At 45.0% G+C, this 25,794-nt stretch overlaps 1 protein-coding gene across 2 annotated transcripts in view; it reads left to right on the top strand.

Moving 5' to 3' along the window:
• PTK7 (protein tyrosine kinase 7 (inactive)) overlaps nucleotides 1–24,397 on the top strand; it is a 134,277-nt gene extending 109,880 nt beyond the window's left edge. For both annotated transcript variants that reach the window (XM_061625464.1, XM_061625465.1), the window contains exons 9-20: nucleotides 1,372–1,507; nucleotides 1,763–1,882; nucleotides 2,353–2,502; nucleotides 2,841–2,991; nucleotides 6,558–6,685; nucleotides 7,172–7,375; nucleotides 15,637–15,792; nucleotides 17,626–17,858; nucleotides 19,279–19,359; nucleotides 21,214–21,365; nucleotides 21,468–21,646; nucleotides 22,848–24,397. In XM_061625464.1, the coding sequence (XP_061481448.1) occupies nucleotides 1,372–1,507; nucleotides 1,763–1,882; nucleotides 2,353–2,502; nucleotides 2,841–2,991; nucleotides 6,558–6,685; nucleotides 7,172–7,375; nucleotides 15,637–15,792; nucleotides 17,626–17,858; nucleotides 19,279–19,359; nucleotides 21,214–21,365; nucleotides 21,468–21,646; nucleotides 22,848–23,008 (1,851 nt within the window). In that variant the 3' untranslated portion in view covers nucleotides 23,009–24,397. The remainder of the gene's footprint in view (nucleotides 1–1,371; nucleotides 1,508–1,762; nucleotides 1,883–2,352; nucleotides 2,503–2,840; nucleotides 2,992–6,557; nucleotides 6,686–7,171; nucleotides 7,376–15,636; nucleotides 15,793–17,625; nucleotides 17,859–19,278; nucleotides 19,360–21,213; nucleotides 21,366–21,467; nucleotides 21,647–22,847) is intronic.
• The last annotated feature ends 1,397 nt before the right edge of the window (nucleotides 24,398–25,794 follow it).

Here is a 25,794-nt window from a genome sequence, read left to right as displayed (position 1 = left end):
TGTCCTTTGGTGATATACAGTATATATATCTCGGGTTCCAACTGGCTTAATCCTATTATGGAATTAAACCTCTTTCATAAAAATGTGACAAAGGGAGATGAGCTCAGCCATCTGACACCGTTCTAAATAGGCTTTCATTTACTGTCTCCTTTTTAATCCCCTTCTCCCCCCCCCCCCCCGGTGAGATACTTCTGGAAATGGAGCCTTGTTCTTGCTGTTGCAGACAAGAACCAACTAGAACCTAATTGCTGGTGGGGAGCGAGTGTGCCAGGTGGGAAAAGGGCACTTGAGGTTCTTTTGACTTCTGCCTCAGGGCATTGCGGCTGCCGCCAGAGCCAACTCTACTTTCAACAAAGCAGCCTTTCCACTTTCTGTGTTACACCTCTCAAGATAAAACACCTTAAAGATTGTCTCACCCCTTATATACTCAACCAGTCACTGCCCTCTGCAGTAGAGGGCCTCCTACATATATCGTCTTACCAGGAGGTCTGTTCCGTATGATATAGGAATCTGGCACCTACCCTTTGGAATTAATTCCCTCCGATTAAATATTAGACAGGCGCCATCTCTATTGTCTTGTTAGCACCTACTGAAGACCTTCCTCTTTCAATAAGCCTTTTAAATAGAGATATTTCCCAGTCTGCATCTGTATTGAAACTGTTTTTTTGATATTTTATTACATGTGGTCTCTGCTCCTTTGGGAGGAAGGGCGGGATACAAATTTATTATTGTTGTTATTGTTATTAATAATCATAATAACCACCAGCTTGTTGTTGTTGTTATGTGTCACTCTGGTAATCTTTGGGTTGAGGGGCAAAATACAAATTCAGTAAATAATGTGTTGCATCTAGTGTAGTGCCAAGGTGAACATTCTATCAGCACAAGGATTTCTACTTGCGCAGTGGAACGTTCTCCCCCTCTCCTCCCCCTGCATGCCCCCTAAATCTGTTCTGAGGGTTCCCCCAACCCTCTGGAGCAGATTTGGGGAGACAGAGGGGTACACACAGGGGAGGGAGAAGTCTCATTGCACAAGCAGAAATCCTTGTGCTGCCAGGACTCATTAGTTGAATAACGCCCAATAATAATAATAAATGTGTAAAGGGGGGGGGCTCTTCTGATTTATTTTAAATAATTATTTGCTATTCGTTTTTGGGGCAGATCAAGGATGCCCCAATTACAATCTTTTGGGACCTGAAAAGGGGTGTGCGTGCGTGTGTACGGGTATTTTGAATGAGCAGGCCCAACAGTAGCCTCTGGCACCAGAAACGGAAGAAGGTAGCCTGCATAAAGTCACCGCTGGAATTATTTCTTTTGGCGTGGGAACCTCAGGGCCTTCATACTTCATGTGTTTGCCATTTTCATTTCTGGCAGGATTCCCGCTTTGAAATTGCTGAGAACGGGACACTACGGATTAACAATGTGGACGTATACGATGGGACTGTGTTCAAGTGTGTGAGCAGCACTCCAGCTGGGAGCATTGAGGAGCAGGTTCGGGTACATGTCCTGGGTATGTGCTGCTGTTGGGGGTCTCATTTGCTGCATGCATGTGTACACGGAACAAAACATGCGTATTACCAGTCACTGAATCTACATCTCGTACTTCTGATGATGCCTTGAATATAAGAATCTTTCCAGACCCTTGTACATCTCTTGGTCATGCTTATGTCTGTTTCGCCCACAAACACCGGGCAGGAAGACTTAAGAATGAATTGTTTTCACTGCTTACTGTAGTTATGTCTCTAACTAGGCATTTTTATTTCAGAAAAGCTGAAGTTTACCCCTACTCCTCAGCCCCAGCAATGTGTTGAGTTTGATAAAGAAGTCACAGTATCATGTTCAGCCACGGGCCGGGAAAAGCCTACAATCCAGTGGATTAAAGCCGGTAAGGGGAATCAATGACTGCTTGCCACAAAGGCTTTGTTCTACCTCTATTGCCGGAAGCAGTATGCCTCTGAATGTCAGTTGCTGGGAATCATAAGCGGGGAGAGGGCTGTTGGACTTAGCTCTTGCTTGTGTGCTTCCCATAGGCATTTGGTTGGCTACGGTGAGATCAAGATGCTAATATAAATGGGCCATTGGCCTGATCCAGCAGAGTGGATGTTTGAAATGTGTAATGAGTTTTTGACACAGGCTTGTATCGATGTAAGAGGCCTTATAGCCAGAAGTCTATAGACACTTACCTATAGCTTTGCAGAGAAGTCCAGGAGCTTTGTATTTTCCCTGTTTTTTTAAACTGTCCTTCATGGAGAATAGTTTCCCATTTCCTACATGAAGCTAGTCTTCTCCAGAGCATAGGTCCTACTCTGCTATTTACGATCTGCTTCTGAATGATCTCTCTATTCCTCTACCCAGATGGGAGCAGCCTGTCAGCTCGGGTCAGTCAAAATGCGGGAAACCTGCACTTTCATAAAGTGACAAGGAATGATGCTGGAAACTATACTTGCATAGCTTCCAATGGCCTGCAGGGAGAGATCAGAGCAACAGTCCATCTCACAGTAGCAGGTAAGCATCGGATAGAATAGCATTTTCTTTTAAATGGTGGTTGGCGATTGCAAGTCGATGCATGACCAGTCGAGTTTTCTGAGGCTCTCTGTGGGAGGGTCAATCAATGTGTTTTGGTGAAATGTTGCAGTGTACATCAACCTCCTAGATGGGAATGGGGAACTTTTATGAGATTTCTCAATCTGAGATGGCCATTTGGGTTGGGGTGCAGTCACAGCAGTTTCGGCCACCTTGATGTTCTAGCCAGGTCTTCTCCAGATTCCACTGGTTTGGTATTCTAACAGAGAAATACCAGAGCCTGTGTGATTTGCAGTGTTGTTTTTCCTTCCTTATCTTAGTTTTCATAAGCTTTAAGCTGAAGCCAGATGACACAACTGTATACCCAGGACACACGGCCATGTTCCAGTGTCAAGCTGAGGGTGACCCAGTGCCGCAAATCCAGTGGAAAGGGAAGGACAGGATTCTGGAACGTGACAAATTCGTGCCCAGGTAATGGCACCTTCCCTCCATAGATTACCCTGCCTGAAACCCTGGTTGACTGAAGTCATCCTTGGTGTCATAAAGATGACTTGGGGTTGGGATCAGTTGTGCATGCTCTGTGAGGATATACCTGTTCTGTCTTTGACGGGTTCAACTCGGAAGCCTCATGCAGCTGCCGTGCATGTTTCCTGATACTTGGAATAAGCGCGTGCAAGGAAGATTCTGTGCTGAAACACCATCTCTTGCAACCAGAATAGGAATATCCTGAATTAAACAAACTGAGCAGGTGCCAAATAAATTGAGCAGGGTTATTTTTGTCTGGAACTGGGAAGGTAAGGCTGGGTCATATGGAAAAAATGGGAGAATGTGTTGTGTCGAGTGCAAGGTGAAATGTGCAGAGTATAAGAATCCTATCCCAATCCACCTGAAAACCCCACCAGTAAATAAATGTAAAATAAGGAAATGTATGCATACTTTCTTAATCTTCATAAATTATGCAAATAATGAAATTATACATTTTTAAAACACAGAATATATATATAGACCTAAGCATGTGCAACTGAGGGTGGTGGACTTTGCAGGAATAACCATCGCAATATTCGGCTCATTTGGCAAATCCCCATCATCAGACATACGGAATTGTGCTTGGAAACCCTCCTGAATCAGGGCAGTCAGATGTCCCTGGGGCCATCATGCGGAGCATTTCCTTTCCCCCTACTCTTTTTTTCATTTAGGATTGTTATCCAAGTCATACTCGGAGTAGACTCAATGGGTGGTATCCAACGCTGCTGTCTTGCTTGTACAACAGAACTTCTACCACCTCTGCATGTGTTCTCTCTCTCACTCTCTCTCTCACTCTCTCTCTCACTCTCACTCACTCGCTGACTCAAAATCTGCTCCATAGGGGTTTTTTTTTGGGGGGGGGGTTGCATGCAGGGAGAGGAAGGGGAAATCCTGTTGTGCAAGTGCAACTCTGCTCATGCAGGATTATACTGAAGTTACCCATGTGTATTCATTTCAGTGAGTCCACTCTTGAGTATGATTTAATTGGATGTCACCCTTAACTTGTTTGTTGCTCATAATTTGCCTCATGTACAGTAATCTGCTTATATTCATCCATCACTTTGTAGCAAGGCATTGTCAACTTGAATTTTGAGTTTTGCAAGTGAAAGCCCCACAAAGAGGACAGAAAAGCTTTTTCACAGTGACTGCAACTTAGTTGACACCATCATGTTATCATAGTAAATTGCATTAAAAGTGTCTCTTTGTCCACCCATCATTAATTGGGTCTCTTCCATGTTGTGTTTTTACAGAGAGAAAAGCTCTTTTCTCTAGTAAAGAGACTTTTTGGATCTTCTGGCTGCAGTTCCTTCACCTTCTTGTTTTGTGGGTGTGGGAAGAGTATGCACTCCCTAGCCTATGGCGAAGCTCTCTCCAGTTCCTGCACAACAGAAGTAAACACAATAGGCAGGCAATTAAGGGATCATCTCATTGCTCTGAAGTGTATGCAGCAATAACCAGCATTCAGGATTGATTAAAAAGTCAGGCAGACGCGTACAGAGCATGCCTCAAAGTAACACATCATTGTTGCACTGACACAGGAGAGGGCTAAGGTGTAGCTCAGTGGTTTAAGAGAACATGCTTTACACATGGAAGTGCTCAAGTTCCATCTGGCATTTCTTGTTCAAAAGGAACACTGGTAGCAGGGTAGGGATAGACTTTGACCTAAAGCTTGGTAGAGGAGCTGGTGTGTGGGTGGGTGGACATGTATAATATCTGAGTGATCTAAGGGTATCCACCTCCTCGGCCATATTCCTACCTGAACTTTAAGATCCTGTTTTGAGGCTCGCTCCAGATGTTCCTGCTAAGTGAAGTGAGGTGCATGGTTACCATGCTCTCCTGGCTTCAGAATACCCGCCTCAGAGAAGCTTGCCTGGTGCGTTCTCAGTGGTCTTTCTAGTGCCAAGTGAAGACATTTGAACTGCCTTTTAAGCTAACCTGTGGTTGCTGTGGCTTACTGTGGTTTAAATCTGGTCTGTTAACTGATTATGCAGTCCTTGTTACAAGGAATGTTTTTGTTATCTTTTTTGCTTATTGTTGATTTTAATTATTATGCATTGCATCTAGTATATATATTGGAACGTTGGTTATCTGTTCACTATGCATTTGGACACCTCTTCAGGTATTGTAACTAAATTTTGTATTATGGTTCGTGAGATCAAGGGCAGGTTTTTGTCTGTGCCTGGTTGCAGTTGGACACCATTTTGAATCAAGATGGCAGATGGAATCTTTCAAAACTGCAGTGATTTCCCCCCCCCTTAGAATTCCCAAGCAGTGCTGGGTTCAGGACTGTTAATTTTTAATAAATGTCTTGATCCTGTTTGTAAGCCAGCCAGGAAATATTTATTGATGGGTGGCCATATATATCCATCATCATCATCATCATCATCAGAATTGTCTTTCTGGGTGTGTACTACATTGGGCTATTCCCCAGACTGAGGGTGGTCAAAGCAGCTGGCCAGTCTCCATGTTTTTAAGGAAGCATTTACTTAGCTGGACTCCTGAATCCATTTTCTTTATTAAGGAAGGCTGAAGTATTCCACTTTAAAATTCCAGTATTCTGCAATAATAAATAAATTTGCACTGGTTTTTTGTCACAGAGTAGGAACTCAATGTGTTGCAAGCTATGTGCAATCAGAGAGGCAAAGGTGGTGGTTAGGATTTCTGCTGAATAACTAAAGAGGACTAGAACCTTGGCTTTCTTTTTTTGAAAAATGAAACATATTTTTACATAACCCAGGCCATGCAGACTTCCAGACTCCTTAACAGTCTTGTTTGAAAAAGGTTCAGGAACCTGTTTGGCTTGCTGCCCCTTTTCTTCTGAGGCATGAGAAACTTGCAGGATATCATGGTGCCCCCCTTCCACATCCTCCTTAGAGGGGGCATAGTTCCACAGTGCATAGTTAAACTATGAAATGCACTCCCACAGGAGGCAGTGATGGCCACTAACGTGGATGGCTTTAAAAGAGGATTAGACAAATACATGGAGGATAAGACCATCAATGGCTAGTAGCCAAGGTGGCTGTGCTCTGCCTTTATAGTCAGAGGCAACATGCTTCTGAATGCCAGTTGCTGGAAACTGCAGGAGGGGAGAGTGCTCTTGTGCTTAGGTCCTGCTTGCAGGCTTTCTAGTGGGACATTTGGCTGGCCGCTGTGAGAACAGGATGCTAGACAAGATGGGTCTTTGGTCTGATCTAGCAGGGCTCTTCCTAAATTCTTATGAAGAATTGATATAGCGTTTACTTGGTCTCAAGATTTCATTGGTTGTTTTGTTTGGGTTTAGGAAAAAAACCCACCCCCATCCAGACGTTTACAGAGTGGATCATGACTAGAAGCAGGGTGGGTGAAAAACGTTGTCTGGCTGGCTTTGAGTCATCTAGAGCTGGTGGTCTGCAGATACTCTTCTTCTGTGGTACAGATGTATTCTGTTTGTGTAGTACAGCACTCTGGGTTACATAGGATAGTTCTGCTTGCTGTCTCTTCTTACTATTTCCTTCCTTTTGTGCTTCTTACAGGATCCAAATTATGACCAATGGCTCTCTGATAATATATGGCGTCACCAGTGAGGATTCTGGCAAGTATACGTGCATTGCTGGCAACAGCTGCAACATCAAGCATCACGAAGCTTTCCTCCATGTTGTGGGTAAGGGATGTCCATTTAATGGTGATCAGGATATTGCATTTGGGATGCAAGGAACTGAGTTATTTTGTGGGGAAAATGCCCTAACCTTGATGGTTGAAAAAGAAATCTGAATGGGGTGGAGTGGGGCAGAATATTCCCATGTGTTTGCATATTGTGAACTTAATGTAACAGTGAGTGGTAGCTACTGTTGAAAGCCAGGATGTTATACTATGCAGATTAGGTTCTAACAACATTTGACAATTCCCCTAATAATTTGAGAACAAGCATCTCCCAAATTTTTATCCTGCTCAAGAGGCAGCACTCACTGGTACAGCTGACTTGATGAAGGGACAATTCTCAGGCCAATCCTGTATACTGCAAAGACATGTTAAGAACATATTTAGTTGTGGTTATGTACTGTGGTATGTGATAACCAGGCCATATAATGCTATGATGCGGAGGCAGCATTGCTCTCTGTCTCATGCAATGTCTGCTTCTTGTTTCCAGACAAGCCAATGACAGAAAAGGGGGACGCACCCAACAGCCACACTCCCTATAAGATGATCCAGACCATTGGGCTATCTGTTGGCGCGGCAGTGGCATACATAATCATTGTGCTGGGCCTCATGTTCTACTGCAAGAAGAGGAGGAAGGCAAAGAGACTGAAGAAGCAGCCAGAGGGTGAGGAGCCGGAGATGGAGTGCCTGAATGGTAAGACACAGGATCTTGATCCTGGCCAGGAAGGAAAGTGATGGATACTGCATTCAGCTTGGGCTTCCTGGGACAAAAGCTGAGTGAATCTGTTGAATCTGTCTTTATTGCAAACAGATGCCTGTGTCTAAAGTGATTGTTTTTCTTCAGGAAGGGAGTCCATAAAGAATGGAGTCAAACTGATGTTTCGTGATGAAATTCTAGGACAGCCTTCCTTAGCTTGTTGCTCTCCAGATGATGTTGGACCTCCACAACTCCCATCAACTCTAGCTAGCAAGGCTAATAATTGGCGATTATGGGAGTTTTAGTCCAAAACATCTGAAGGCATCAGGTTAGGAAGGCCGTCCTAAGGATTATAGCCAAAAAACTAATGTATCTTCCAGACAGCATCCACCCGAGAGTTCTCAAAGATCTCAGATGTGACATTGCCCATCTCAATATATAACTTGTACTTAAAATTTGTTATACCAGAGAATTGGAAAGTAGCCAACAGTACACTGATTCTTTTTAAATGGGGTTCTGGGAAATTACAGGCAGTCAGCTTGACATGTGTTCCAGGTAAATTAGTGGACAGCATTATGAAAAGGTAGGGTTATCAAAAATATGTTGCTAAAGAATTAGCATGGCTTTTATAAAAGGAAGTCCTTCCTTGTTCATTGTTTAGAGCTCTTTGATAATGTCGTGGATAGAGGTGATCCTGTGGACAGTGTATACTTGGGCTTTCAGCATATACCTTACTAAAGGCTCCTGAGTATACTTGTCATGTGATAAAAGGACAGGTCCTCATGGGTTAGTAACTGGCTGGAAACAAAGTGTAGGAGCAATGGACAGTTCTCACACTGGAGCGGAGTTAGGGACCTGTGCCTTTTACCTTGTTCACAAATGGTCTGGAATTCGGGGTGAGCAGTAAGGAGGTGACCAGATTTGTGGATGACAGCAGAGTATTTAGGATACTGAAAACTCAAACGCTGTGAAGACCTCCAAAAAGGGTCTCTCCAAAGTGAGTTAATAGGCAGCAAAATCAGTTTAATGCAAGTAAGTGTAAAATGATGCACATTGGGGCAAAAATAATTGCTAATCACATATGCACTGATGAGGTCTGAATTGCTTTTGTATCTGGTCACCTTTACAGCAGGGCTCACCAACCTTTTTGGACCAGATGGCACGTTTTAAATTTTGAAAGAGTGCTGGGGGCACCAGTCACAAAATGGCTGCCATGGAGTGTGGCAAAACACAAAATGTCTGCCATACTAGAAAAAGCTTTACCTGTTCAATTTCTGCCTTCCATACAGCTGCTAAAGGCACAAGAACCCTGGTTTTCCCCAATGCCAACCCTAAACTAAAGCCTAGGCTGCTGTCCTGTACTTACTTACCTAGAAGTAAGCTCCATTACACACAAGGAGAGTTCCTTTTGAGTAGACATGTATACCATTGTACTGTGAGTTAACTATAGAATTAATTCTTAATGAGTTCCTGGTCTTTAGCTCCTGCAAAGCAGGATACATGCCTAAGCCTCTTTGCAAATTTTTCACATTTGCCTTTTGCAAGGAGGGGGATTCTTTAACATCATCCACACTTATTGTGTAGTAGTATTTGCAGAAAATAACTTCTAGGTGCTACCTGATCTCAGGCAAACCTAGCACATGAAAGATGTATCGTGGTTACTACAGAAAAAAGAAGAGCTAACTATGGCAATTCTATGGACTACTAGAAAATAGGACAAAAACAAGAAAAGGGCACTAAAAGTAAGGCCAAAACAATAGTTCTGTTGGCTAATATATATCACTGACAGGCAGGAGCAGCCAGACTGGCTGATTTCACAGAAATCACTTAGAAGAGTACTTGCACATTTTGCTCCATAACTTTCTTTCTAGGAGGGCTAGAGACTTCTTTTTAAAATGATTCTGGGTTATCTGCTGGGGATGCCACTGAAGGCCTTCATAGGCACCATGGCTCCCATGGGTGCTGGGTTGGCAACATCTGCCTTACTGAGACGAGGAAGACAGCAGCTTTTATGTTTTAAAATGCTAATTGCAGGTTGGGGTCAAAGGTTGGTTCTGGATCTGACAAGGTCGACGGCTACCCTTTTAAATTGTAACCCATCATAACCATTTAAACAGAAACTCTTGGTGCTTTTTCAGATGGTAATGTGTAGTTCTGCTGGTTAGAAACTTGACAGTTAAAAAAAAACACTTTTAAAACTGGAAGTAACTTCCATAAATTTGCCTTAAGTTACCTTGATAACTTAATTGTAGTGGATTTTTCTGAAGTGTCATCCAGCATTGAGATTATTTCCTATAATAATTTATTTTATTTATTTATTTGTTTCATTTATAGACCGCCCATAGCGAGTGGCTCTCTGGGCGGTGTACAAAAAGGTTAAAATACAAAATATCAACAATAAAATCAGACAACAAACAATAAACTGGGAATTTTGTTGGTGTACCGCCCACCCTGCTGCCCAACAAATTCCCTAACTGAGCTGACAGAGGTAGTCTCGGAGGTATTGTTGCGGTCCCCTAGACTATTGGTACTGGGGGACTTCAACATCCATGTTGAGACTGCTTTATCTGGGGCGGCTCAGGACTTCATGGCCTCCATGACAACCATGGGGCTGTCTCAGGTTGTTACTGGCCCAACGCATGTGTCGGGACATACTCTTGATTTGATCTTCGCCACTGGACATGGAGATGGTGATCTGGTGGTTGGGGGTTTTTCATCTACCCCATTGTCATGGACAGATCACCGCTTGCTGAAGTTTAGGCTCACAGCGACCCTTTCCCTCTGCAAGGGTGGGGGACCTATTAAATTGGTCCGCCCCTGGAGACTAATGGATCCTGAGGGTTTCCAAAGGGCTCTGGGGGATTTTCCGACTGAGAAGACTGGCGCTCCTGTCGAAGCCCTGGTTGGATTGTGGAATACGGAGATGACTCGGGCGGTTGACACGATCGCTCCCATGCGCCCCCTCCTATGTAGAGCTCATATAGCTCCATGGTATACCGTGGAGCTGAGAGTGATGAAGCAAGAGAGGAGGAGGCTTGAGTGCAGATGGAGGCGAACTCCTGACGAATGCAATTATGCCTTGGTGAGTGCCTCTTCTAAGCGGTATATAGTAGCAGTGAGGGCAGCAAAAAAGAGATATTTTGCTGCCACAATTAAGGCATCTCTCTCCCGCCCGGCGGAGCTTTTTAAAATCGTACGAGGGCTTTTACATTCTGGCCCTCGGGACATCATAGATTCATCTGTAGCCCGCTGTGATGAGTTCGCGAGGCACTTCCAGGATAAGATCGCATGCATTCGCCGGGACTTAGACTCCAATATTATGGCAGTGGGATCTAATGAAGCATCCAGAACACGGTCTTGTCCTTGTTTATTGGATGAGTTTCAGTCTGTACAGCTTGAGGATGTTGACAAGATCCTTGGACTGGTGCGGGCGACCACATCTGTGCTGGACCCTTGCCCCTCTTGGCTGGTGAAAGCTGGCAGGACCGGAACCGCTGGCTGGGCCAAGGAGATAATAAACGCCTCTTTGAGAGAGGGAGTGGTCCCTGACTGCCTAAAAGAGGCGGTTGTGAGACCGCTCCTGAAGAAACCCTCTTTGGACCCAGATAACCTGAACAATTATAGACCTGTGGCGAATGTTCCGTTCCTGGGCAAGGTGCTGGAACGGGTGGTTGCCGGCCAGCTCCAGGGGCTCTTGGATGACACTGATTATCTTGATCCATTTCAATCCGGTTTTAGGCCCGGTTTTGGCACCGAAACAGCCTTGGTCGCCCTGTATGATGACCTTTGTCGGGAGAGGGACAGGGGGAGTGTGACTCTGTTGATTCTCCTTGATCTCTCAGCTGCTTTTGATACCATCGACCATGGTATCCTTCTGGGAAGACTCACGGAGTTGGGAGTTGGGGGTACTGCTTGGCAGTGGCTCCGCTCTTACTTGGTGGGTCGCCACCAGAAGGTAGTGCTTGGGGAACATTGCTCGATGCCCTGGACTCTCCATTGTGGAGTCCCGCAGGGATCGGTACTGTCCCCCATGCTTTTCAACATCTACATGAAGCCGCTGGGTGCGGTCATCAGGAGTTTTGGGGTGCGTTGTCATCAGTACACTGATGACACGCAGCTCTATTTCTCCTTTTCATCCTCTTCAGGTGAGGCTGTTAACGTGCTAAACCGTTGCCTGGCCGCGATAATGGACTGGATGGGAGCTAACAGACTGAAGCTCAATCCAGACAAGACCGAGACGCTGTTGGTGAGTGCCTTTTCTGCCCAGATGGAGGATGTTCATCCTGTTCTTGATGGGGTTACACTCCCTTTGAAGGAACAGGTGCGTAGCTTGGGAGTTCTTTTTGATCCTTCCTTGTCACTTGAGGCCCAGGTGGCCTCGGTGGCACGGAATGCTTTTTACCATTTTCGCTTGGTAGCCCAGCTACGTCCCTATCTGGACAGTGACGACCTCGCCTCAGTTGTTCATGCTCTGGTAACTTCTAGACTGGACTACTGCAGTGCGCTCTACGTTGGGCTGCCCTTGAAGACTGTTCGGAAACTACAGCTAGTCCAGAATGCAGCGGCCAGACTGCTGACGCGGACCAGAAGGTCCGCTCATATAACACCTGTTCTGGCCTGTCTGCACTGGCTTCCTATTTGTTTCCGGGCTAGATTCAAAGTGCTGGTTTTGACCTATAAAGCCCTACACGGCATGGGACCGCAATACCTGGTGGAACGCCTCTCCCAATATGAACCTACCCAGACACTGCGCTCAACATCTAAGGCCCTCCTCCGGGTGCCATCCCATCGAGAAGCTCGGAGGGTGGTGACTAGAACCAGGGCCTTTTCTGTGGTGGCCCCTGAACTGTGGAACAGCCTCCTCGATGAGGTGCGCCTGGCGCCGACGCTACTATCTTTTCGGCGCCAGGTGAAAACCTTTTTATACTCCCAGGCATTTTAAAGTGTGTTTTAATAGCATTTTCATTATTATTTTGTATCCTCGATGTTGTTTGGTTTCTTTATTATTTGTTTGTTTTGTTTTTTTGATTTATTGTATTTATACATTGCTTGTTTTTATCTTTTTGTACACCGCCCAGAGAGCCTTCGGGCTTAGGGCCGTATATAAATAAAATAAAATAAATAAATAAATTAAATAAATAAATAAAATAAAATAAACACAAGCAGCAACAAAAGAAAAAAATAAAAAATAAAAAATTTAAATTATAACATAAACGCTTAAAATGCCTGGGACCATAGCCAGGTCTTAACCTGGTGCCGAAAAGATAGAAGCGTAGGCGCCAGGTGTACTTCTTCGGGGAGGCTGTTCCACAGTTCGGGGGCCACTACAGAAAAGGCCCTAGATCGAGTAATAATAATAATAAATTTTATTTGTTGGTCGCCTATCTGTCCAGGTTAGTGGACACTCTAGGCGACTTACAATAATAGAGAGCAATACATAATACAAAATAAAATACAAGCAAACACAATCATAATCAATTTAAAACCAATTTCTATTTAAAACCTTATAAAATTAATCCTCCCCAATCCCATAGGCCCGCCTGAATAGCCAGGTTTTTAAGGCTTGGCGAAAACCCATCAGGGAGGGAGCATGTCGGAGATCAAAAGAAAGGGAATTCCAGAGGGTGGGGGCCACAATCGAAAATGCCCTCTCTCTGGTCCGCACCAGCCTAGCTGTTTTAACCGGTGGGACCGAGAGAAGGTCTTGTGAGGCTGATCTTGTCAGGCGGCATAATTGGTGATTCTGTAGGCGCTCCTTCAGATAGACTGGGCCGAAACGGTATAGGGTTTTAAAGGTCAGCACCAACACATTGAATTGGGCCCGGTAAACAACTGGTAACCAGTGAAGATCTGTTAACACTGGCGTGATATGGTCACGGCGACGGCTGTGCTTAATCAAGCGTGCCGCCGCATTCTGTGCCAGCTGTAACTTCCGGACCGTGTTCAAGGGTAACCCCACGTAGAGCGCATTACAGTAGTCTAAGCGAGAGGAAACCAGGGCATGTATCACCTGTGGGAGCAGGTGAACAGGAAGGTAGGGTCGCAGCCTCCGTATCAGATGTAACTGATACCAAGCTGCCCGACTCACCGCCGAGACCTGAGCCTCCATGGACAGCCTGGAGTCAAGAATGACCCCGAGGCTGCGGACCTGGTCCTTCAGGGGTAATCTCACCCCATTAAGCATCAGGTCCGTAATACCCAGCCTTCCTCTGTCTCCCACAAGCAACACCTCGGTCTTGTCGGGATTCAGCTTCAGCCTGTTCTCTCCCATCCATCCACTTACGGATTCCAGGCACTTGGACATGGTATCCACAGCCAACTCTGGTGAGGACTTAAATGAGAGATAGAGCTGAGTGTCATCTGCATATTGGTGACACTTCAGCCCAAAACTCCTGATGATGGCCCCCAGCAGTTTCACATAGATGTTAAACAGCATGGGAGAGAGGATAGAGCCCTGTGGCACCCCACAATTAAGAGGCCAAGGGTCTGATACCTCATCTCCCAAAGCTACCCGTTGGTGCCTATCTGAGAGATAGGAATGGAACCACTGTAAAACAGTGCCCCCTATTCCTAATCCCCCATGGCGATCCAACAGGATACCATGGTCAACGGTATCGAAAGCCGCTGAGAGATCTAGGAGGACGAGGAAGGTATATTCTCCCCTATCCAACGCTCTCCTCATATCATCCACCAGAGTGACCAAGGCTGTTTCAGTTCCATGTCCAGTCCTGAAACCCGATTGGAATGGATCTAAATAATCCGTTTCCTCCAAGTGTGTCCATAACTGTCTGGCCACCACTCGCTCAATTATCTTGCCTAAGAATGGTAAATGGTTTAATGTAGCTATGCAGGGAAGGAACTGTCTCTCTTTCTAAATTGCTACCTCCTGCCTTTAAGATGCTTACAATGTCACTTCAGCCCTTTCTGTCCAAGGCACACTTAATCTGTTGGACTCCTCTGAGGATGCAAGAGCTGCCCAGAATGTTCTATTAATCTGTCACTACCGACAGCAGGACCTACCTGCTGCCTCTACTGCTGAGGGACCATGATGAGTTCTGATCTTGACTACTGGAGGGTTATGAAATAACCATGAGGGGTATCCAACAGGAGCTTTGAGTGATAGGCCAAACAGCAAGAGAGGCTAATTAAATTTCAGGGACTGGAAGGCAGCCAGTTCTGTGCACTTAGCAGGCATCCCTGAATTCTGTGGCTGTATCGCCCTCTGGTGACCAAGGCAAGCTGCTCTGTAAAAAGAAAAAGAAAAATATAGTTCTACCTTGGAATACAACCCATGTTGGTTCAAAAATGGACTCAGTTGTGAAGTACCCAGAGCTGCTCTCTGAGATAGTGTAATCTGGTCCATAGCATCCTTGCAAAAGATTTCAAGCTAAATTCTGGAAGAGTGACTATATTGGTTTCATGCTGTGTAAACGAGAGTTGTTGCATTTTTAAAGATCAACAATTGTGTTACCTACTTTTGTAGGTGAGAGCCTATTTCCTCCAATGTATAAAGTGGGTGGGGAGGATGAGGGTAGCATTTACACATAGGAACCTAGGACCCTGCCTTATGCTGAGTCAGACTGTTGGTCCATCTAACTCAGTAATGTCTACAGTGACTGCCAGAGACTGCCAGTGTTTCAGGTGGGACATTCTCTTTATTTCATGTGATTGATTTGTGTACGATAGATTAAACAAGATTCAGTCATAGTGTCGTCTCTCTGTAAGCAGTCAAGGCCATTGTATTTTTTTTGGGGGGTGGTGGAAAAGCCAGGCATTAACCAGTCAGTAGGATGACATACATGTAACTGAGAAAAGCTGAAGAATACTATGCTGTAGCTCAGTTATGTCAAAAGGCAAACCCTTGTAACAAAATCAGCAGGGCACCAGTTTTGCCCTGGCTGCTACATCTCTAGGAGTGTGGTTGTCAGAGGACAAGGTTCAAGGCACAGGAGTCTCACACTGGTGGGGGGGTGTGCAGAGAAAAGATCTTGTCTGTTGCTTCTCTGCATACACTTCAGAGTATTTCAGTTGGTTAAGCAATTAGCAGCTGGATGGGATGTGTGTCCCAATTATCGATTTTGATTGGTGTCATATTAAGGGGGTATTGGGGATAGGTCTTCCCTGAAATGTGCCTTGTAGCCACATATGCCTTGCAAGCAACACTTAGTTTCGGGAGGCTCATTACTGTGGAGTTTATGATCCCCAGGAAGTGCTCATCTTAAAGTGGTTCTTTTTTAAAGCCTGTATTTTTCTTTCAGGGGGCACTTTGCTGCAAAATGGGCAGACCACTGCTGAGATCCAAGAAGAAGTGGCTCTGACAAATCTTGGCAGCAGCTCTGCAATCAGCAAGAGGCACAGTGCCAGTGATAAGATGCACTTCCCCCGTTCCAACCTGCAGACAATCACTACTTTGGGTAATGCTGCATAGCAACAATTCTGCTTCATGTTTGTTTACCAATGCACAGCCTGACCTTGGCTAGGACGACTGCTGCTTTCCAGACAGTGCTGTGCTGTACTTAGAGATGGTTCTGCAGATTCTCAGTCTTAACTGAGATCCTTCTGCTTCCTCTCTCCATGGGCCAGTTCTTGTATTATGCTTCTTTAAAAAAGAAAAGAAAAGTATATGCCAACATTTAAATATGAAGAAAATAAAGCAAACAAAAATAATAACAAACCAGTAGCTGGATCTAAGATAAACAATAGATTTCCAAACTAGAATTAAATAAAACATATACGAATTATAATGCTCCAAGTAATATAGGATCTACATTGTCTTCAACCTTATTACACCAATAAGTAATAAAAAGGCTCTGTTTTTTACACACAAAAAGTTATCTGGCCATCTGCCTTCTTACCATATTTGTGAGCTTGACCATGCTTACAATGTCCCAAACTTTAATAATCCATACAATCATCTTGTATTACATTTTTAAGGGCTGCCTCCTGATCAAAACCAACTAAACGGCTTAGTCACATTAACTTGCATGTCCATGAGAGCAATTGTTCAGAAGCAACAAAAAAAAAGCACAATTGCTTTGTTATAAATGATGTGCACACGTGTCATAGCATGCAAAAGCTTAGGAGAAATTCCATATGTTGGGAGGGATGCCTGTTAAGTTGGTGCTTATCATCTGCAATTTTTAAGGCACTAATGTAAATCATGGCACTTTTTTTTTCTTAAAAAGTTTTTTAAAATTAGATTATTCGCTTAACTGTCATAGCCCTAATATTTTTTGTATCTGCTGCTTGGCCGGAAAGCTTATTTCACCTCTAAGGAACTAATATTTTTATATATCTAGCATAATCAGTATTCATAACATGCTACAGAATATAAGAGGACAAGTCTCTGCTCTGAGGACCTTGCAATCTCTAATTCAACAACAAGGGAACCAACAGGAGGAGAAGAGGGGAGGAAAATGGAGGCGGGGAAACAGGCAATCGACATGCGCACTAGAAAGCCAGTATGGTGTAGTGGTTAGAGTGTCAAATGAGGACCTGGAAGACCGGGATTAAAATCCCCACTCAGCCATGAAGCTAGCTGGGTGACCTTGAGCCAGTCACAATCTCTCAGCCTAACCTACCTCACAGGGTTTTTGTGAGCATATATTAGAGAGGGAGGAGAACCATGTAAGCCACCTTGAGAGGTGGGATGATGACAACAATAACAACTGCAGTTGTTTCAGTTGTGCATACTTATGCTTAGTTACAGGCTGACTTACAGTAGGCTAAGGGAACTTGGGGATTATGCCACAGGTGTCATGTCAAAATTGAAAGGAAGTGAGAGGTGGCATCATGTGGCTATTCTGGGAGCATATGGGGCAGCAAAGAAGAAGAATGGTGGGGTCTTTTGACAGAGCAGGAGACCTTTGAAAGGTAGAAACTGGCTGGTGAAGGTCCCTGTCAGGGAAGTATCAGAATATAAGAGCAGAGATAAGGTGGTGAAGGTGAGGTCATGGAAGCTTTTGTAGATAAGGATATGACATCCTGTTTTTACACTGAATGTTCCTACCTTTACAGAGATGTCTTGCTTGCTCTTTTCCTAGAGTTTGATTCCTTGCCATTTGTTTTCTATAGCTTAAGTAACATTAACTACTATTGGTGTAATCATTCCTGATCATTGATCACTGGCGAAGAGACCAACAGTATTCAGAATTGAACTTCTGTAAGTTGACAGATGGTCTTGTGCCGTCTCCTGTGTTGCTGTTGTTTTTCCATGAGAATAGTAGCAAGCTCTCCTCTTCTTCCAGGGAAGGGTGAGTTCGGAGAAGTCTTCCTGGCCAAGGCAAAAGGCATTGAGGACAATGAGACAGAAGTGCTTGTTTTAGTCAAGAGCCTTCAAACAAGGGATGAGCAGCTACAGCTGGACTTCAGGCGAGAATTTGAGATGTTTGGCAAACTGAACCACAGCAATGTGGCGAGGCTGCTGGGCCTCTGCCGGGAAGCAGAGCCTCACTTTATGGTTCTGGAATATGTGGATCTGGTAAGAAGTCCTCAGAGACGTTGAACTGTTGTAGGAACTTTTTCCCAGTATGTTGGGAGGGTGGGCTTGAAATTGGACCAGCATCTTTCCTATCAGCTGCATTTACTGAGAGCCAGTATGGTGTAGAGGTTAAGAGTGTCGGACTAGGGTCCCATTTGCACCATACATTTAAATCAGTATTACACCACTTTAAACAGACATGCCTCCCCCCCAAAAAAAAGAATCCTGGGAACTATAGTTTGTCAAGGTTGATGAGAGTTGTTAGGAGGCCCTTATTCTCCCTCACAGAGCTACAATTCTTAGAGTTCACTGGGAACAGAGGTTGCTTGATAACACCACTCTGGGAACTGTAGCTGTGTGAGGGGAATAGGGGTCTCCTAACAACTCTCATTGCCCTTAACAAGTCACAGTTCTCAGGATTCTTTGGAGGAAGCCATGACTGTTGAAAGTGGTATAATACTGTGCTTTAAATGTATAGTACAGATGGGGCCCAGGACCTGGAGACCAGAGTTCTAATCCCCACTCAGCCATAAAATTCATCGGGTGACTTTTGGATCAGTGACACTCAGTCTGACCTATCTTACAGGAGGAAAATAATGTATGGCCACCCTGAGTTCCTTGGAAGAAAGGAGCGCAGTATAAATGTAATACATAAATAATTTTTGCCTGCTGGTAAAAGCAGAGTTGTTGACTAGGTGAATTGCCTTGATGAATGCAGTTTGATAGCTCTTAGGGGTCCGGCTGCCCATCAGCAGCCTTGGGTAAAACAGGCTAGACATCTGTTAGAGAGGCAGATTAACAGATGGTTTTTACTGCTATCTAGTTTGGAGGCAAATGTCAGCAGCTTATATAGAAAGGCCGAAGAGATAGGTTCAGTTACTGGAAGGGATGAGGTGACCAGAGAGCTCGGATTCTAAACAGAGCAAAGTTGCTTTGCATGTGAAGGAGATGCTCAGTCATATGGCCACTTTTAAATTACCTTAAGAAGAAGAGGATGACGGAGATATAAGTCAGGTGTGGGGAACCTCTGGCCCTTCAGATGTTGCTGAACTGCAAATCCCATCAGCACCAGCAAGCATGGCCAAGGACCAGGGATTATGAGAGTTGTAGTTCAGCAACATCTGGAGGGCCAAACATTGCCCACACCTGATGGAATTGATTGTAATAACAATCATGTGATAACAAGAAGGATGCCTTGAAGTTAAGGAAGATAATATTTGAGAATAAAGGGGATATTCCAGATTATAAACAAATCTCATATAGCTGCATTCACACTGAAGGAGTCTCACACATGCTTTGTTGGTATTGTAGCGCTGGAGAAATGCAACCTTGCCTGGGCAGATTAGGCTAGCCTGCCCTTTCTCCTTCTAGATGCTTCCTGCACGGTTCTGAAAAGAACATTTCCTTTCTTTCCTGGTAGGGAGATCTGAAGCAGTTCCTGAGGATTTCCAGGACTAAAGATGAGAAACTGAAGCCCCAGCCCATTAGCACCAAACAGAAGGTAAAGTGGGAAAGCACTAGTTCACCTCAACACCTTTCAGCTTCAAAAGGTAGAGAAGCCAACAACTTGCAGAGCCAGTTTCCTGGGGGCCATCAGTTGTATCATTCAGTGGTATTGGCTGAATGCTTGGGGTGGCAAACAGGCTAGAAAGTATTTCCTTGCAATTCTTCACCCCATTCATTTCCAGCTGTCTTTTATTTTTATTTATTTTATTTATAAGATTTCTTACCTGCCCTTCACCATAAGGTCCCAGGGTGGGTTTCAGCAATAGAATCACTACTGTTGTAAAAACAGATAAAACTATTACCATTATAAAACACACAAAACCATTCCAAATGGAACAGAACAGTATAAGTTCAGCAAAGGGGGGGGGTGCCACAAAACAAGATAGCTATCTTCAGCATACAACAAAAGCTGTAAATTGCATGTGCTAGATGCACTTCTGTGGGGAAGGAGTTCCACATCTTAGAGGTTGCCCCAGAGAAAGCCCTCTCCTGGGCCACCACTCCCCACACTTCTGAGGGTGGTAGAACTACCAAGAGAGCCGCCTCCGCAGATCTTAATACCTGAGATGGTTGGCGGGGATGGAGGGGGTCTTTTAGATATTTGGGGCCTAAATTGTTTAGGGTTTTAAATAGTAAAGTGAGCACCTTGAATCGGGCCTGAAAAATCAGCTTAGCAACCAATGCATCTTTTTAACAGCAGGGGTTCCCCTTCTTGGTGAGTGATCCAGCTGGATTAAAACACCCCTGCCAAGGGAGTTGATTTTAGCCAAGGAGTACTGCTTGTAGGTAATCTCTGCCTCCATTTAGACATTAACCTTAGAGCTGTGGCTGCCACAGAAATGTGGGAAGACATTTGCACGAGAATGGCTCCCCTGTGGTTTGGTCTGATTTTAACTGTGCCAGTAAAACTCCCCCCCCCTTTTTTTTTTTCTTTTTGGAACGGTTGCTGGTGTGATTTGAAGTCAGTCTTAAACTCATGAAACCACTTTGCCCAAGTTGCTGCTTATGTCATAAAACTTCCACACAGTTGTTTTTAAATTTGGGCGTGGCTGGGATGTCATTATCTTAACAAAACCCTAGTCCTTTTTGGGCGCAGGAAGTTTGGAAGCAGTGGGTAGCGTACAGTTGGTTCAGGTGTTAAGTGATCAGTGAGGGAAGTGACATAGGTTCACTGAAGCAGGGATATGGAGGAGAATTATGACAGCCCTGAGGTGGGTGAACTTCATGTCAGGGCAGAATTATGTTGCGTGTGTGCAAAAGAGAGAAAGCAATTGGAAACCATTGGAGGTAGCTGTTTGGTTTCTTGCATTTTAAGAATATGCAAGCCCTGGGGCTTCTGCCCATGTCTGCTTTGTCTGCCAACCCCATCACCTAACCTCAGGAACCTGACACCACCCCCGCCAACCCTGCCCAAAGGCCCCCAGGTAACTTTCCCCCCTTTCCTCAGGTACCAAGCCTCTTTTCCCAGACACAGACACCCACTTTCCCCAGGTAGCCAAGCCACGATTACAGGATGACAGCAGACTAAGAAAAATAGTACATGTATGGAAAGAAGTGCTAGCAGGGCTGTGAATCTGCAGGTAACATTTCATTACATATGCAGCCTGTTAAACATTTCTGAAAATTACTTTGTAGGATTATTTTGTAAGGAATTTTTCTGGTATATATGGTGTCAGACTAGATGCCTGTCCTCCTTTATGCTCTCTCTCTCTCTCTCTCTCTCTCTCTCTCTCTCTCTCTCACTCACTCACTCACTCACTCACTCACTCACTCACTCAACACCCTCCAGTTCCGGGGTTAGGTGACTGCATTGTGCCTTTACGGAGCTGGTGCATGCTTTTTCCCTCAGGTCTCCTTCTGCTGCCAAGTGGCGCTGGGGATGGAGCATCTGTCCAACAGCAGATTTGTACACAAAGACCTGGCAGCTCGGAACTGCCTAGTCAGCGCACAAAGGCAGGTGAAGATATCGAGCCTGAGCCTCAGCAAGGATGTTTACAGCAGGTAAAATGTGTTGCATCTGTCTCTTCCTTGGCTGGGCTTGAAAACGGCATCTAAGTCTTTTGGGGGCTGAGCTTGACTTGTCCTTTGCTTCCCTATGAGCAGCGAATACTATCACTACCACCAAGCCAGGATCCCTCTCCGCTGGATGCCTCCTGAAGCTGTCTTGGAGGACGAATTCTCCACCAAGTCTGATGTTTGGTCCTTTGGGGTCTTCATGTGGGAAATATTCACACTGGGGGAAATGCCCTACTCCAAGCTGGGGGACGAAGAGGTGCTATCAGGTACGTGAATCTTCACTGATACTATCCGTTTAGTAAGATATTTCTTGCTCCTGCGTGATTTGGCAATTGGTCGCTGTCAGTCATGCCAGCAGAGGAGATGAGCAAAAAACAAACAAACAGCTGATAGGGTTTGTTAGTTTCTTATGCATTATTTTTTGTAATCGCCATTCCTCCAACAAGAGCACAGGGTGTCCTAACAATACAAATATCCATAGTTTTGATGTGTTTTTAACTCTCTTACATTATCATCAACAAGGTACTCTAACCAAAACTATCAACACTCAGTTTGGTCCAAAGGCCTGGGTAAAAAGTAAAATCTTTCCATTTCCGTTTATAAAAAATGTTCTAGGATCCAAACAGTTTAGATGCCACTGCAAATGGGAATTATTGGCAATCTATCTGGCTTGTGATGCCATGCATACAAAGTCTTGTGCACCAGTTGGGAATCCCAGAGTGTAGACTATCCAAGCAGAGCTTGAAGTCGCTGCTGATCAGCTGTGACTTCAAGACCTGCTTGAATCAGTTACAGAAAATGTTCCTTTGTAGTGCAGCTTGAGCCCCAAAGGCTAAGGGGTAAGAGAGAAAGGGGGAGACTGTTGTCGGTACTTGCAAGGCTGGCTGGAGTGTGCGACTGGCTGATGGAAAAGTGAGCTCATATCCAGAAGATCCAGCAAATTAGCCAGGATACAGAGCAGGTCTTACTTGAGAAACAGGGAAGGAAAGAGAAAAGTAACTCTTACAGGGCCTAGGCTACTTCTTGCAGGTATGTAAAATTAAGAGGGATTGTAGCTCAGTGGCAGAATATCTGCCTTGCATGCAGAAGGTCTCAGGTTCGGTCCCCAGCATCTCCAGGCAGGACAGGAAGAGACTTTTGTCTGAAAGCCTCGAGAGGCATTGCCAATCAGTGTGGGCAATACTGAGCTGGATGGACTAATGGTCTGATTCAGAATAAGCCAGCTCCCTATGTCTCTTAGAAGCCTTATTGTTATCGCTTGGTGCTGAATTCCAATTTCATGCTCCCTACTAAGGGAAGATTTGGGCCAGACAAAAGAAGTACTTCTGAATGCAGCACATTGCAGGCTTCCCATAGGCATCTGGTTGGCCACTGAGAACAGGATTCAGGGCTAGATGGGTCAGCAGGCTCTGTTCTTGTGACTGGACCATCAGTCTCTCCTGTCCTCACTCTCCTCTCTCTCTTTAGGCTTACAGCCTGGGAAAATGAAGCTTCCCCATCCAGAGGGATGCCCCTCTAAGCTGTACAAGGTGATGCAGCGCTGCTGGGCTCCCAGTCCAAAGGACCGCCCATCATTCAGCGAGATTGCCAACATGCTTGGAGAAAGCCCATCGGAAAGCAAGGCCTGAGCAGGGAAATGATGTTCTCCTTTTGTCTCTGATTGGGCCTGCCGGACCCTCTTTGGCATTTTGACTGTTACAGACTCTCAAATGGGACCCAAGAGTTGAAACCCAAAGGGACCATGGATTTTTACATAAATGAACAAAAAAGGTCACAGACATGATCCCTTTGACCTGAGCGAGGCCTCTTTCAATTGGGCCCACATTCCTTTCCCTGCGCCTGACCAGGCTAGGTTCCTCCAGGTTCTACCTCTGATATCCGCAGGGCTAATTAAACAACGTCCAAGAGATGAAGGAGAGACGTTGGGAGCCACCACAGGCCAGTTACACAAGGAAAGAGAACCTGTGGCAAGGCTTTGGGATTCCTCCGTCTTGGCACATCTCACCCTTCCCTACCCCCCTTTCATGAATCCTTTTCACAAAAAGCACAGGCAGGTTCCTTCCAGGAGAGAGAGAAAGTATCTTAACATGGGAGGCTGGAGGGAATGCAGGGGGTTCTGTCCTGCTGAATGGCCCACAAGATTTGGGGAGGAGTCTAAAGTGACCCCTGCACAAGACAGCGAGGCTCCCTTGGGTATCAGAAGGAGGCCATTGGCTTCCATAATTTATAGCACCACGTCCAACATCTGCCTTGATTCACCTTGTGAATTCACATTGCTCATTGCAGTGACTTGTGGTGAGGTTTATATTGCTTACTACATTGGCTGCAGCCACAGCCCCAACCTGACACTTGATCATTTCTGAACCCCCACCCCCAGCCTTCTCCCATTTCAGTTGACCTGACCCAGAAGGCTTTGGAAGGCAGGCAGGCAGGCAGCCCCTGCTTCTATGCCCCCATCTGAATGGGCTAGAGCGGCTTTCTCCATGGCCAAATCTCTGCCATTTTCATGGGAAGCAGGCCCCTTGCCCTTGCACAGGATCTAGTGTCCACCCACACTGGAAAGGTGGCCCCTTCCTTTCCCCACCACATGCTGTCCTTTTTGTAAATCAATGAGGAACCTGTATATTTATTAAGCAGTCCTTTTCTCTCTCTCTCCCTAATGTGGTCTATCTGTCAGGCCTTCTGGCACCTCCCTATGTATCCAAAAAGGAGCGAAGAACACTTAAGTGCCTGGCATATGAAGGAGATTTTCACTCCCTTTCCTGACTATCCAATGCCGCCTTTTTATATGATTATTTGGGGCAATGTTTGTTTTCCTTTCTTACTCTTTTTTTAAAATGTTGACACCTCTCAGCCTTAGTAATTTTTTTATATATTATTATTACTGGAATTGCAGTCTAGAGTCATGTTAGTTTCAGTTTGCTTAAGTGGAGGGGTAGGACAGCCAACAGTTTGTTTTTTAAAAAAATATGCTGCTCTCAATAAAGAGTCCCTCTCTTTTTTAAAAAAAGACAAAACCAAGCCTGTGTTGCTTCTCTTCTCTCTCTCTCTAGGTCAATTCTGCTGCCAGGAACAAAGTTTTATTGCCTGGGGCTTAAGGAAGTCTGGCTGGGCAGGAGTTTTCAGTTTGCACAAAATGACCAAGAATCATCATGTATTCGGCAAGATTCAAATAGCACCGTTCTTCTCTGCAATCTTTATATGTCACCAAAGACTTCTGAGGAAGCTTAGCAGTCATGGAATAAGAGGAGAGGTCCTCTTGTGGATAAGGAATTGGTTAAGAAGCAGAAAGCAGAGAGTAGGAATAAACGGACAGTTCTCCCAATGGAGGGCTGTAGAAAGTGGAATCCCTCAAGGATCGGTATTGGGACCTGTACTTTTCAACTTGTTCATTAATGACCTAGAATTAGGAGTGAGCAGTGAAGTGGCCAAGTTTGCTGACGACACTAAATTGTTCAGGGTTGTTAAAACAAAAAGGGATTGCGAAGAGCTCCAAAAAGACCTCTCCAAACTGAGTGAATGGGCGGAAAAATGGCAAATGCAATTCAATATAAACAAGTGTAAAATTATGCATATTGGAGCAAAAAATCTGAATTTCACATATACGCTCATGGGGTCTGAACTGGCAGTGACCGACCAGGAGAGAGACCTCGGGGTTGTAGTGGACAGCACAATGAAAATGTCGACCCAGTGTGCGGCAGCTGTGAAAAAGGCAAATTCCATGCTAGGGATAATTAGGAAAGGTATTGAAAATAAAACAGCCGATATCATAATGCCGTTGTATAAATCTATGGTGCAGCCGCATTTGGAATACTGTGTACAGTTCTGGTCACCTCATCTCAAAAAGGATATTAAGAGTTGGAAAAGGTTCAGAAGAGGGCAACCAGAATGATCAAGGGGATGGAGCGACTCCCTTACGAGGAAAGGTTGCAGCATTTGGGGCTTTTTAGTTTAGAGAAAAGGCGGGTCAGAGGAGACATGATAGAAGTGTATAAAATTATGCATGGCATTGAGAAAGTGGACAGAGAAAAGTTTTTCTCCCTCTCTCATAATACTAGAACTCGTGGACATTCAAAGAAGCTGAATGTTGGAAGATTCAGGACAGACAAAAGGAAGTACTTCTTTACTCAGCGCATAGTTAAACTATGGAATTTGCTCCCACAAGATGCAGTAATGGCCACCAGCTTGGATGGCTTTAAAAGAAGATTAGACCAATTCATGGAGGACAGGGCTATCAGTGGCTACTAGCCGTGATGGCTGTGCTGTGCCACCCTAGTCAGAGGCAGCATGCTTCTGAAAACCAGTTGCCGGAAGCCTCAGGAGGGGAAAGTGTTCTTGCACTTGGGTCCTGCTTGCGGGCTTCCCCCAGGCACCTGGTTGGCCACGGTGAGAACAGGATGCTGGACTAGATGGG

Source organism: Rhineura floridana, chromosome 4 (assembly GCF_030035675.1).
Source record: "Rhineura floridana isolate rRhiFlo1 chromosome 4, rRhiFlo1.hap2, whole genome shotgun sequence".
NCBI lineage: Eukaryota > Metazoa > Chordata > Lepidosauria > Squamata > Rhineuridae > Rhineura > Rhineura floridana.
The sequence above is the reverse complement of the archived record's forward strand: the minus strand, read 5'-3'. Positions and strand labels throughout refer to the sequence as shown.